General features: G+C 45.2%; 1 protein-coding gene across 1 annotated transcript in view; it reads right to left on the reverse strand.

Moving 5' to 3' along the window:
* FAT2 (FAT atypical cadherin 2) overlaps positions 1-13,278 on the reverse strand; it is a 100,073-nt gene that overhangs the window by 16,134 nt on the left and 70,661 nt on the right. The window contains exons 16-20 of the mRNA XM_077137449.1: positions 12,221-12,358; positions 11,498-11,641; positions 9,678-9,875; positions 3,999-4,809; positions 945-1,090 (exon numbers count right to left, since the gene is read on the reverse strand). Of these exons, the coding sequence (XP_076993564.1) occupies positions 945-1,090; positions 3,999-4,809; positions 9,678-9,875; positions 11,498-11,641; positions 12,221-12,358 (1,437 nt within the window). The remainder of the gene's footprint in view (positions 1-944; positions 1,091-3,998; positions 4,810-9,677; positions 9,876-11,497; positions 11,642-12,220; positions 12,359-13,278) is intronic.

The raw sequence follows: 13,278 nt of genomic DNA on the forward strand, positions 1-13,278 counted from the left end.
CTTGCTCCTCTATTTCTACTGTCAACACAGTAGATATAATGCCCTTTTTGAATATGTCAGAGCATGTTAATTCTCTGGTCACAACCCTCTAATGCCCTTGATTTTGCTCAGAGTAAAACCAAAGTCCTACATGATCTGCTCCCATCCTGTTACATCTCTGTTCTCAACCCCATCTCCTCCTGTCCCTTTGCTCATTTCATTTCAGCCATACAGACCTCCCTGATGTTCCCAGAACCTGCTAGGCATCACCTGCCAAAGGGCTTTTGCATTGCTCTTCCCTCTGCCTAGAAAGCTGTCCGCCCTTGATGTTTACATGGCTGATTCCCTCACCTCCCCTTTGAGTTATTGCTCAAATATCACCTCAAGAATCTGCTCTGACCACCTTACTTAAAACTGATTTCCCCTTAATCTTTTTTCTCTCTTTTTTCCCATAGTACTTTCACATGGTAACATACTCTGTAATTTTTGGATTTGTTACATTTATGTTTATTGTGGTCTCCCTCCTATAGAATGAAAGCTCTGAGAGGGGTTTTTGTCTTCCTCATTGATGAGATCCAAGTGCCTAGAACAGTGCTGCCATACAGTAAGTACTCAATAAACATTGGATGAATGATTAAATTCTAATGAATTAAAATTAAATTCTGCCAAAGTCTGCTTTCTCTTTGTCAAATTGGGAGACAGGCAAATGTGACAGAGGTATTAATCTTCAGAGGCACTCTCTCATCCCACAGAACACCCAAACCTCACTGGAAGTATATTTCCAGAAGGGGCAGCTGTGGTGATCTAGGACTAGGAAAGGCCTGTGTCCCAGCCCAACATCCCTGAAAACTAGGCAGGCAGGAATATTTTTATCAGAAATTGGCCTTCTTGCCCATCTTCCCACTCCTTTCCCCTCCCCAGCCTGACCTGCCCCTGTGCAAGCTCTCTGGCTGGCAGTGCCTTACCTTCAGGAAGGTTGATGCTGTCTCATTGGCAAACAGAAGAACGGCCTGTGGCTGGAGCGTTTTCAAACGGAAATGAACATGCCAGTTCCTAGCCTTTGGGGGACTGTAACGCACATAGCTCTGACCACTGAATCTTGCGGCTGTACCTGTAAAAGCAACCAGAGGTGTCGCTTCCGCGTGCAACGGTCCCCACAGAACTCTCAAACTGACTTTGCCCCATTCAGTCCTTGGGTGGCAAGCAGGGGCATTGCTCCCACTTTAGAGGCAGAGAAACAGGGCTAGGGTTACTTGTCCGGGGTCACACAAGTAGATTGGGCCACCGCCCTACACACCTTCCTTTGACCTCAAGTACTGTGGGTACAAACCACCAAGAAAGCAGGAATCGAGCTACAAATGTTATCGACTAAACGTGTGGAATCAACATTTTCATCGTGTATAATTTTCATTTTAGTTCTAACATCATCTGTGGAAGGAGTTAGAGTTGGAGATGATGCAGGATTTCATGAAAATAATGAGGATTTCTGACCTCAAGATATCTCCTTCATCATTAGAAGTGTTGTAGTCAGTTAGGTAAGCACTTCCCAAATGAAATGCTGCTGAGAGGGTTCAGGACACTCTGATAAAGAAAGGGTAGTGTTAGATTGTGTAGTAAAAAATTCTGGAGCGGCCAGCACCCTACATCCTCCTTAGCAAAATGCAGTTGTATACTATGGAGTCTGAGACTTCACCTAAATTTGAGTTACTCAAATTTATTTGACCACAGTACTCTCTTATTTGGATCATCTAGTCACAGCCCTTGGAAACAGCATTCTGCAGAATCCCCAATGAGAAATGCCATGTTATATTAAGTGCTTGTTCAATTCAACAAATATATTAAGTGCTGGCCTCCCCAGATTTTTTAAACTCCAAACTTCTTGGAAGTGAGTCCAGCTATTAAATACCTAAAAACTTAGTGTGAATAAGCACATCTGTTGTCAGGGGAAGGGATGAGCGGTATAGGTACCAAATCTAGGCAAGAAGAATTGTTGAATAGAGGGAACAGAGGCCAAAAGGAGAAGGAAGAGCCAGTACGACTGAGACACAAAGAATTCTAAGAGATCTAAAAACCTGGGATCTATTATACCTTACTCTAAAATTCTCTGGCCATGGAAATTCCATTGTAGTGTGTCATTCTCAGATGGAACACTGCTGAAGATGATAGGTCAGTAATTCCCAAATATGACTGAATATCAGGATCGCCTAGAAAGAACACTGGACCCCAGGCTGTACCCTCAGACAGTCCGATTCAGTGGTGTTGGTTGGCACCCGGGAATCTGTATTTTAAAAACCTCCCACGAAGGGCATGGAGACTGGAAGGAGCACAGGGAGGCTTCTGAGATGCTGGACGTATTGCTATCCTTGGACTGCCTGCTGGTTATGTGGGTGTGTCCAGTCAGTGAAAATTTATTGCACTGTACACTGGTGATACATGAATCCCTTTTCTGTATGTCATATTTCACAGAACGTTAACAAAACAAAACAAAACAACTCTCCCAAGTGATTCTGGTGATTGTGAGGCTATCTAGTATTCCCCAAAATGAAGCTTCTGGACCACCTACTTCCAAATTGCCAAGGATACTGGTTTAAAATGCTAATTCCAGGGTGCACCTTCTTAATAAGAATCACTGGGGGTGACATCCAGGAGCATTATCTTTAAAAACAAGTTTTCCAGGTTATCTTGTACATTCTGTTATTTTAGAATCTCTGCTGTCTGATGCCAGGTGTTCAAGAGAGATTCTTCAGCCATCATTGGCTTTCCCTGAAGAAGACCCTTGGGCAAGAGACACAGAGAAGGAGGTGCCCCCTCAAGAATAGCTCATAAGAGCTGCCTAAACCCATAGGCCCCAGGGGAAAGTCCATAAATCTTCTGAAAAAGCATTTCCCTAATGCAAACTGGGAGGACCCATAAAGGGTAGGCCCAGCCCCACAGGGGGTGATGATGAGCTGAAGGCAATGTCATTTCCAGCTGCCAGTGCTCTTGGCTGGTCCAGCGCATGAGCCTTGATGCCGGGGCATATGGGATAAGTCTCCTCAGAAAGCTGAGTTCCTGAAGTGCTTGGCAAAGAACACAAGCTGTAGAGTGGGACAGATCGGGATTTGAATATATAGCCCTTCACCAGAGGCTGCACAGTTTCAGGCAACCCAATTCAATCTCCATATCTCAATTTCAACTGTAGATGGGGCTAATGACTACCACTTCATAGGGCTGTGCCTGGGATGAATTTAGATGATAGAATCACAGAGTCTGGCATGTGGCACAGTCCTTTATAGAGCAAGGCTGCCCCATGTGAAAGGCAGCCCCCACTCATCAAGTGCTCGTTAGGGACCAGTGCTTTCATAACCATTCTAGGCTTACTATGGGCTAAGTGTTTTAAATAAGTGCATTTTATATCTATTATGTAATTTATTCCTCAAACTAACTCCAGAAGGCAGATGTTCTTACTTTCCCTATTTTATAGATGAGAAACTGAAGCACAGAGAATTTGAATAACCCTCCCAAGGTATGAACCTCAGATGAGTCTAAATCTTGAGTTTATAACCACAAGGCTATACTAATAGTAGATATAGTAGAAAGCATATCTCATGTCTATTGAGTTTCCACAGGCAGCACACTGTTCTAAGAAAGTGTGTGGTATTTAATACTCAATCTTCTCAACAGCTCAAAGCCACAGAAAGGCTAAGTAATTTTCCTAAGGTCACATGGCTAGGAGGGGAGTACAGCTGGCATGTGAACCCAGGGCATCTGATGCCAGATGCCTATGCTCTTAGTCACTGCCAAATTGCCTCATATATATATAAAACATTATTTTCAAACTCCCCAAAATGGCCAGGAATAAGGTGTTATTCCACAGTTAGATTTTCTGTGGCCAGTGGTCATCTCATGGAGGTTGAGGGTCTGGTACCTGTGGCCTTTAGCCTTGTTTAAACTTCCCTCTATCACAGAGGGCCTCCCTGGGATCTCCATCCCTCAAGCCCAACAGTGGTGCTTGCCCTTGGGGGAGACCCCGTCCTCACCATTGCAGGAGCAGGTCTTCTCCAGGCGGTGCCGCGGGGTAAGGATGCTGAGCCTGGCTGTGCTGTACGAGGGCCCAACCTTGGGGTCCAGGTGCACTGTCTCTTGGCAGAATTGACCCTGGCAGCCTGGCCCCTGGCAGGGCAACACGGGCATGGCTGACCTCAGCTGAATTCCCACCGAGTGTTCCATCTCCTTGGCTGAGCGAGTGATGATGGAAGCCAGCTCTTGGAGCTTGTGGAAGGTTCCAGAATGCCCCTCAAAGACTAGGAGCACGTCTACACCGTGCATGGCCTCTGCTGGCTGAAGGCTGGCCAAGTGGATATTGGCTCGTTTAATGTCCAGCTTATGGCTGAGGAACCTCTGCAGGTTACGCCAGTGGTCACTCACCAGCTCCTCGGGGGTGAGCTGGTGGAAGCCCACCCAGATGGCCTGCTGCAGCGCCTCCTGCCCTACATGCCACACGTGGACATGGACCCCAGCCGTGGAGGTGAAGGTTCCATCGCTGACGGTAATGTTGAATGTGTAGCGGCCATGAGGCAGGCCCCGGGTGGCGATGATATTGCCGTCGGAAGCACCCACTGAGAAGTGCCTGCCAAGGGTCTCCTCTCCTGCCAGGCTGTAGGTCAATGCGTCCTGGGGGTCTCGGTCTGTGGCATGAATCTTACCTACCATGCCACCCTGGAACTCCTCCTCCCCGAGGGTGATGAAGATCTCAAGTGGGAGGGTGGAGGGTGGGTAGTGGCTCTGCTCTGTGACATGGACTCTGACAGACGTCAAAGAGGAGAGGGCAGGGGTGCCGCTATCTGACACCTGTGGGCAAAATCAAACACTGCTGTTACCCAAAAGCGCTGCAGTACTCTCTGAGGTCCTAATGGGGCTGGGCCTCCTGGGGGAGCCATGTCTCTCTGTCCCCAGACCTGCCCCGAAGGCAGGCTCAGCACACTGTTGCATTTAGGGAAGAAATAAAAATCTAACTTCAAAAGCACTGGTACAGACACAGATGTTCTGAATTTCCGCAGAGAATGGAAGAGAAAGTTATATTCCACAACATACAGCAAAACTTAACTCAGTGTCCTCATTTGACACTGAGCCTCTTCCTAAGCCCCAGCCAGACAGGCTTGGCCACTTCCTCTTGAATTCCCATCGTCCCTATCCCATCTCTTTCCTTGAATGAATCACATATGTCTCTTAGCAATTCCAGTGCACTTGTGTTCATGGCGCCCTGCTCAGCATAAGAAGTGTCCCTTTGGGATTCCCAACAGTAAATGTGATTGGGGAAGGGCAGCTTATTCTTTCAGACAGCAGACAGTTACTAAGTGCCTTCTACGGTCCAGGCCCTGAGCCAGGTGCTGGGGCTATAGCCCCATCATCAGGAGAACAGAGACAAGGAATAACCCCCAAAACAAGAGAAGCCAGGCTATGACAGTGCTAGGAAGGAAATCAACAGGGTGAAGTGGCAGAGAGAACTGGAGAGGGAAAGAGACCTGATTTAGATCAGGTGGTAGGGAGGGCGTTCCTGAGGAGGTGACATTCGAATCGAGTCCTGGAGGAAGAGAAGAGGTGAAAAGAAGCAACACAGAGAGGGAAACAGCAAGTATAAGGGCCCTGGGGTGGGAAGAGTGTGATGTGCTCAAGCAAACAGAAAGCAGGCTGCTCTTGGAGGGAGGAGGTGAGGGCAAAGGGGCAGGAGATGAGCCGGAGAAGTGAGCAGGGGCTGGACCACCAACTCCTGCCGGGCTGAGGAGCACAAGGCTAGATTTTAGGGCAGGACAATGAAAAGTCAATGAAAGTTTTAAGTAAGGAAGTGATATGACTTCATTTAAGTCAGGAAAAGAGTGCAAATTAAAATACATTCCCCATTCACATTTCTATCTCCAGTCGTCTGGAACCAGGCTTCCCTGTAAACCTCTGCCCAGATTTAGGAAGGATGAAGCTTTCCTCTTGCACTTTGGTGACACTGCCACATTCTTGATTGCTCACATGTACTCCAACTCTCTGAGTAGGCAAGAGAGTAGTCACATAACCCAACTGGGGATGTGCAAAAAACTGATGCGATATCAATAACAGTAACAATAATTAATACTATTATTAATTATAAAAAACAGCTAACATTACCTGAGTATAAACTGTGTGCCATTACTTTCTCATTTTTAAACACTTTAAATGCATTATCATATTTAATGTTTCTTATAAGTGCCATTATGTGTTCCATTTTACAAAAGATATAACTGAGGCTCAAAGAAGTCAAGTAAATGATCTAAAAGCCATACAGCAGGTCAGGGCAGAGTAGAATTTGAACTCATGTTCTGTGTCTGAAGCCCATGTATGTGTTTTCTGTTTGTTTGGGTTTTGCTGGTCTGTGGTGCCTGCCAGCAAATGGAAGTGGAGATGCAGGACAGTTTCAAGAGAAAATGACAATGCAAATAGTTACTGAGTCCCTGACCGGGCCAGGGCCTTTACCTGGAGCTGAAACACAGAGATCAGAAAGGTGCTCATCTCACCCTAGGCAACTGCATCCATGCCCTTGGCTTTGAGGATTGCCAACATTAGCCCACACCTATCCTTTGAGCTGCAGAATCCTATTCCCAGCTAACCCTTGGACACCTGAGAAGTAACGTGCAAAACGGAGCCCTCATTTTACCCCATAAAACCATTCTCCCTCCCACCCTCCAGTCTTTCCAGTCTTACCAGTGGCACTCCAACCCACTCTTCACTGGAGCCAGGAACTTGGCTTTTCTCTCTCTTTTCCCCATATTCAATCCATCATGTGTCCCTGTCTATTTACACGCAACACATATCCCAAATGTATTTACTTCTTGCATCTTCACCATCACCTCCAAGATCCCAGCATTATTACCTCCAGCTTGGATGACTTCTCATTGGTCTCCCTCCCCCACTCTTGCCCCTTTCAATTTACTCTCTAAGGCTTCAAAAATGAGCTTTTTTGACACACAAAGAGTCGCTTCCCTACTTGAGAACCCTTCAACAACTTCTCATTGTATTTAAATTAGAATCTAAAACTATATCCAAGTTCTATAATTAGAATAATATCTCAGTTTGCCCAGAACTAGTCATGCTTTTCACTTGTCTCAACCACAAATTAGCTTTAGCACCTCTCTAACTCTCAAAAGCAACACAGTTTGGACCTCAAAGAATATGGGGACCCTAGCTGTGAGGCTTCGTGATCTGCCCAGCCCATCTCTTCAGCTTCATTCCCACCACTGGTCACACTCTCCAGCCACCTTGACCTCACCTTAGGTCACTTTGAGCTCTTACCTTCGCTCATTTTTTTCTTCCTGCCTGGAACATTTTCCTGCTTATTTGCCACATGGCTGCCTCCTCAGGTCTCAGCTCAAATGTCACCTTCTTGGAGGCAGCTTCCTTCTGAACATGTGCCTCCTGTTCTTTTTGAGTTTATTCACAATTTATAAAGATGTTATTTCTTTCTTCATCTTTTTATTGTTTGCCTCCATAGTTTAGAATTAAAAGCCCATAAGAACAGAGTCCATCCCTGTACCAGGTTGAAACTGTTGTATACCCCAGAAAAGCCGTGTTCTTTAATCCTGATTTACTATTGTAGGATGGGACCTTTTTGATTAAGCTGTTTCCATGGAGATGTGAACCACCTAATTGTGGGTGGGACCTTTTTTTAAAAACTTTTTTTTATTGTGAAATATAACTTATATATAAAAGCAATAAATTTCAAAGTACATTGTAACAAGTAGTTATAGAATAGATTTCAGAGTTTGGTATAAGTTACAGTTCCACAATTTTAGGTTTTCCTTTCTAATTGCTCCATGACACTGAAGACTGAAAGAAATATATAATGATTTAGCACTTATACTCATTTGTTAAACCCTAGCTTCTCTTTTTGATCCTTCTCCCAATCTTTAGGGGCATTTGGGCTATGCCCATTCTAATTTTTTCATATTAGAAAGGGGTGTCAATAATATGTGTTAGGGGGATTGAACTAGTTGATGTTATTGAAGAGGCTGGCTCCTCTGGATTTCAGGATTTATCTGATCTAGGAACCCATCTGGAGGTTGTAAGTTTCTGGAAAGTAATCTTAGTGTGTGAAACTTTTGGAGAATCTCAGATAATGCCCTAGGTGTTTTTTTAGGGTTGACTGGAATGGTTATGGTTGGGGTTTGGCAAACCCTGGTAATTAGCTATATCTAGCTGAAGCTAGCATAGGAATAGCCTCCAGAAGAGCCTCTCGACTCTATTTGAAATTCCTTAGCCACTAATACTTTATTTTGTTACATTTTCCCCCCTTTTTGTCAGGAAGGTGTTGTCAATACCATAGTGCCAGGGCCAGGTTCATCCCTGGGAGTCATATCCCATGTTGCCAGGCAGACTTTCACCCCTAGATGTCATGTCACATGTAGCTGGAAGGGTAATGATTTTACTTGCAGAGTTGGGCTTTGGGTGGGGGGAACACATCTGAGCAACAAAAGAGGTTTTCTGGAAGTAACTCTTAGGCATAATTATAGGTAGACTTAGCTTCTCTGCTATAGAAATAAGCTTTACAAGGGAAAGCCTCAAGATCAAGGGCTTGGTCTATTTACTTAGGAGTCTGTGTGAGACCTTTTGATTAGGCGGCTTTCATGCAGATATGTCTCCATCCAGTCAAGATGGGTCTTAATTTATTAACTGGAGTCCTTTAAAAGGAAACCCTTTTAGAAAGCTTCAGAGCTGACACAGAGACATTTCAAGATGCAGAGAGAAGACACCCACAGGAAGCTGTTTGAAACCAGAAGCCAAAAGACGAACAGATGCCAGCCATGTGCCTTCCCAGATGGGCCTTTCTTGAGAAAAGGTATTTTTCTATGGATGTCTTAGTCTGGACATTTTTATGGCCTTAGAACTGTAGACTTGTAACTTAATAAGTCCCCTCTATAAAAGCCAACCCATTCTGGTATATTGCATTCTAGCGGCATTAGTAAATTCTTATCCTCTGCTATATTCATAGCAGTTGGCACAGGGGCCAGGATATGGGAGATACTCAATACATAATCCCTGAAAGACTGGATGGATGCATGGATGGATAAATATATCAACTCCAGAGAAGGCTATTCACAGAACATTAAGGTCCGTTGGACTTGAGATTTAGGAAAGGAATTTGGGGGAAATGAAACGAGGGAGAGATATGTGACCACCATGGCCACGGTTCCTTGGGAAATTCTCAAACAACCCATAGCAACACTGCCAAAATCCCCTACATGTGAATATACATTCTTTCATTTGGACCCCACACCAATTCTCTGAGGTAGGTCTTGTTAGCACCAGAGGCTCAGAGAGTTGTCTTGGACAAACTCAAGGAGTTAGAGCCAGACAAAGTGTGTATTCTGGATGCAGTATAGGGATTAAGAGCTTGGGCTCTGGATTCAGAGCATGTGGGTTTGAAGCACCCACCTCTGCCACTCATAGGCAGTATTACTTTAAGCCAGTCACTTAACCTCTCTGTGCTTCGGTTTCCTCATCTGTAAAGTGGGGGTAATAGTTTTCCTGCTTTAAAGAGTGCCATGAGGATTTAGTGCATTGATACCTCTGAAGCACTTAGCCCAGTGCTTAGCACATAAATGCTCTACCATACATTTCCCCCCCAATAACAGAAGCACCTGGTAACGCCTTTACCAGTGCATCTACTGTCCACCAGTGGTCAGCACAGCTCTCACCTCGATCTGAAGCTGATACCATTCTTGCGCCCTCCTGCTCAGGCCCGCAGAGGTCACCAACCATCCATCTGGGGTCACTCGGAAGGCAGAGCCGATGTTCCCCTTGGTGATTCGGAATGTGTAGGGGGGGCCGTTCTCTGGGGAGTCTGGGTCACTGAGGATCAGCTGCAGGATTCTGCTGCCAATGGGAGAGTTCTCCTGAGACCAAGAATGACAGGAAACCAAAGAGCAAAATGAGACCTGTTCCCTCTTCTTGTGTTTTCCTGGATCCCCTCAGCTGGGACGAATTCTCGGCACTCTCTCTGACTGTTCCCAGGCCATGCTGGGCCTTGAGTTGACACTCATTCACTCTGCCTCACCTCTGAGTTGGCTGTTGACTTTTGTCAGTCTAGATAGGAGCTCCTGGGGGCAGCACTAATTCTTAGAAGCAAAACCCATGGGGGCCGGGAGGGTCCTCAGCGATCAAAAGATTCAAACCCTTTATTATATAGAGAGGCCAAAATCACACAGCTGAGAGTCATGTATATAAATTAGTCTTGGTATTCATGTGAGAATTTTGTCATTCACAGGGTCAACTGAACACCTATAAATGGTTTCCCGCTTATATGATCAATGAAACACACATCCAAGGAGCAAATTCAAAGACAATTAGGAACTTCACTAAGAAGAATACATTTCCTGGGTATTATTCCAGTCCTTGTTCTATAACATGCAAATTCACTATGTTCTAACACAATCGTTGTTAAACTGTCTATTTAGCATCAAATCTTATACAACCAGATCTTATGAGCAGAGAATGATGGCTGCCTATCCAACAGACATTTTCCCTCCTTCCTTTCTTACAAAAGCTTTTGTTCAGATGTGGGAAGATATTCCCCTCCTAAGTGGGGATGGACTATGATTGATCTAAGTCAGCTATAATAATCTGATTCCTTGTGCCAGTTTTGGGCTTATGGACAAACATGCTATCCAATTATGACCATTGGAGAAGTCAACTGGGTGGTGATCCTGAAAAGCTTTCTTCTTTGATAGAAACAGAATCTTCAGGAGAATACCCTTTCTGTTTGCCTTTGAAAATGGTTAGGTAAGGATACAATGCTTGAAGCTGCAGCAGCTACCTTGCAACAAGGAGGGAAAAGGGAAGGTAATTTGAAAGAATCTGACCTAGAGCCCTAACACCATTTTCCTACTGAAATAACCAATTCTGGAATGAAATTGCTCATCATGGGACCTTCTGTTATGTGAAATAATAAATAATTTTTTTGCTTAATGTGCTTATTTAATTAGGTATCCTGTTATTTGCAGCCAAAGCATCCTAACTCATACCCACAATATATAAAACAGGTAAACAGGAGTGGTTGAAGCAGAGTGGGACCCAGATCTCTGCTTTCTTACCCACTTCCTCACCTTCCTCACCCTTAACCACTTCTGATAATTCCCCATAGAATTTCAAGGCCATCACCAATTCCATGTCTGAACATTGGTGTGGTGGAAATAGGTTGGGATCTGGAAAGTCTCCAGGGTTTAAATCCCAAAAAGGCTATGGTGCTTTTATGAACCTCCATTTTTTTTTAATCTGTAAAATAAGGGCTACCTAATTCATATGGCTGTTGTGAGCCCCAAATCAGATAATGGATGTGAAAGTGCCTAGCATAGTGCCCAACTTTTTAAAATCCCATAATCCATAATTCCTTCAACAGCCTGTGTTGCCTTTAGGGTATCAGTGGGCAAGGTCACAGCCATTGTTTTTGTGGATACCCTCTACTAGAAGAGAAAAGAAGGGAGATGGGCTCAGGGTGTCCTTAGGAGCTCAAGCTTACCTGGACAGTGGTGCTATAGTTGAGCTGGAAGAATCTTGGTGGATTGTCATTGACATCAACCACTTGGACTGTGATATCTGCGTCCTCATGGAGTGGGGGCCGCCCACTGTCTGTGGCTCTGAGCTTCAGGGAATAGCTAGAAGTCTGTCCAGGGGAGAGTTAGCCTTGAGGTTCCTCAGTTCTATACCTGGCCATCTCTAATGATTTGGGGAAGTAAAATGGAGACATTGCCATATTCCCACCCCTATTACCCACTTAGCATTCCAGGGATCAGGTTCTAGGTTTGATTTCCAGCTCACCCATTTACTAGCTCTGAGAACTTGGGCACATGACTAAACCTCTGTAGAATAATATCAGAACCCACCTGCCAAGATTATTTTGAGGACCAAATTAGTCAATGCATAGAAAGCATTTAGCAAGTGCCTGGCATATAGCAAATGCTCAATAAATGGTAGCTGATATTATAATAATCTAATGAACCCTGTTAAATAGCGAGAAGCTGGCCTGTGCTCCTCATGGGAAAGTTAAGGGTCACATAGCTCCCCCTCTGTCTCTGACCTCACATTCTACAAAGACCCCACAGAGAAAATAAGTGGCAGGCACCTGGGTAGGTCTGGGGAAGTGCAGAGGTCTGGAAATCGACCACAATTTGTCCTCTGGACCTGCAGTAGGCCAAATCTCTGCTCTGATAAGGTCAGACTGTGTCCCTCCCACAGGACTCACCTGTTCCCAGTCGAGGGCCTTGGCCACCTGGAGCTCTCCCTTCTTTGGGTGGACAGTGAAGTGCCCAAGCTGATTCCCTTCTACCAGGCTATAGGTGATGGCATTATTTAGGGGTCCATCTTCATCAGTTGCTGACACCTGCAGTGGGGGCAGGATGGCTATGAATGGAGGGATGAGAGGGACTAGAAAGGAATCCTGGCTCCTGGGAGCATAGATATCTCCTCATGCATTTCATTGAGCTAATAGTTCTGGGCCACCACTGCCAAGAGAATCTCTTCATTCACGTTCTAGGGTAGACTCAGCATGGCATGGTCCATTCACATATCCATTCATACTGACAGGCTGCTAGGCCCTTTGCTAGGTAGTGAGGAATGTGCCAAATGAATATGACCTCAGAAAGCTTAATTTCTAATGTTATAAGTAATTCTAACTTGGAGCAAAATCTGAGCAACCTTATAATAGCATAGAGAACACAGTGATGAATTTCACCTGAGGAGACTAGAAAGGCTTCATGAAGCCTTGTAGGATAAGTAGGGCTTCTGGCAGGGGAAACAGTGTGAGCTTGGAGGTGTAGAAGTACAAAGGCTGGTTGGAGCAAGGCGCATCTTCCTGTAGTTGGTGAATAGGGTACACGTGGGAGAGTGAGGGAGATAGAGGCAGAATGAAGAGGGATCATAGAGAGCCTTGGAAATGGGGATATGGAGTTTGGTTTCCCTCTATTGCAGCAGTGAGCAATTACGTGTTTAAAGCAAACTGGTGCTATTCTGTTATTTGGGGTCCCTCATCCTCCTTCCCCCACCCACTGTCACTTGATGTGGGCAGGTCCCGTCCAGGCTTTAAAGCCTCTGGCAGCCCCCTGGGACCTATCTCCTCTCTTTCCTCTCCTACCGAAGTTTGCCTATCCCATGTCCCATTCGCTCAGTATCCAATCTTATCTAATATGTCCCTCAGACACCCTGCCATGAAAAACAGTTTGGCATGTGGCTAAGAGTCAGAGTCAAGTCCACAGTGTGTTAATTAGATAAATGAATCCATGCTAATGGCTGACTGAGGGGGAG

The sequence above is a fragment of the Tamandua tetradactyla genome, chromosome 20 (assembly GCF_023851605.1).
Source record: "Tamandua tetradactyla isolate mTamTet1 chromosome 20, mTamTet1.pri, whole genome shotgun sequence".
Classification (NCBI taxonomy): Eukaryota; Metazoa; Chordata; class Mammalia; order Pilosa; family Myrmecophagidae; genus Tamandua; species Tamandua tetradactyla.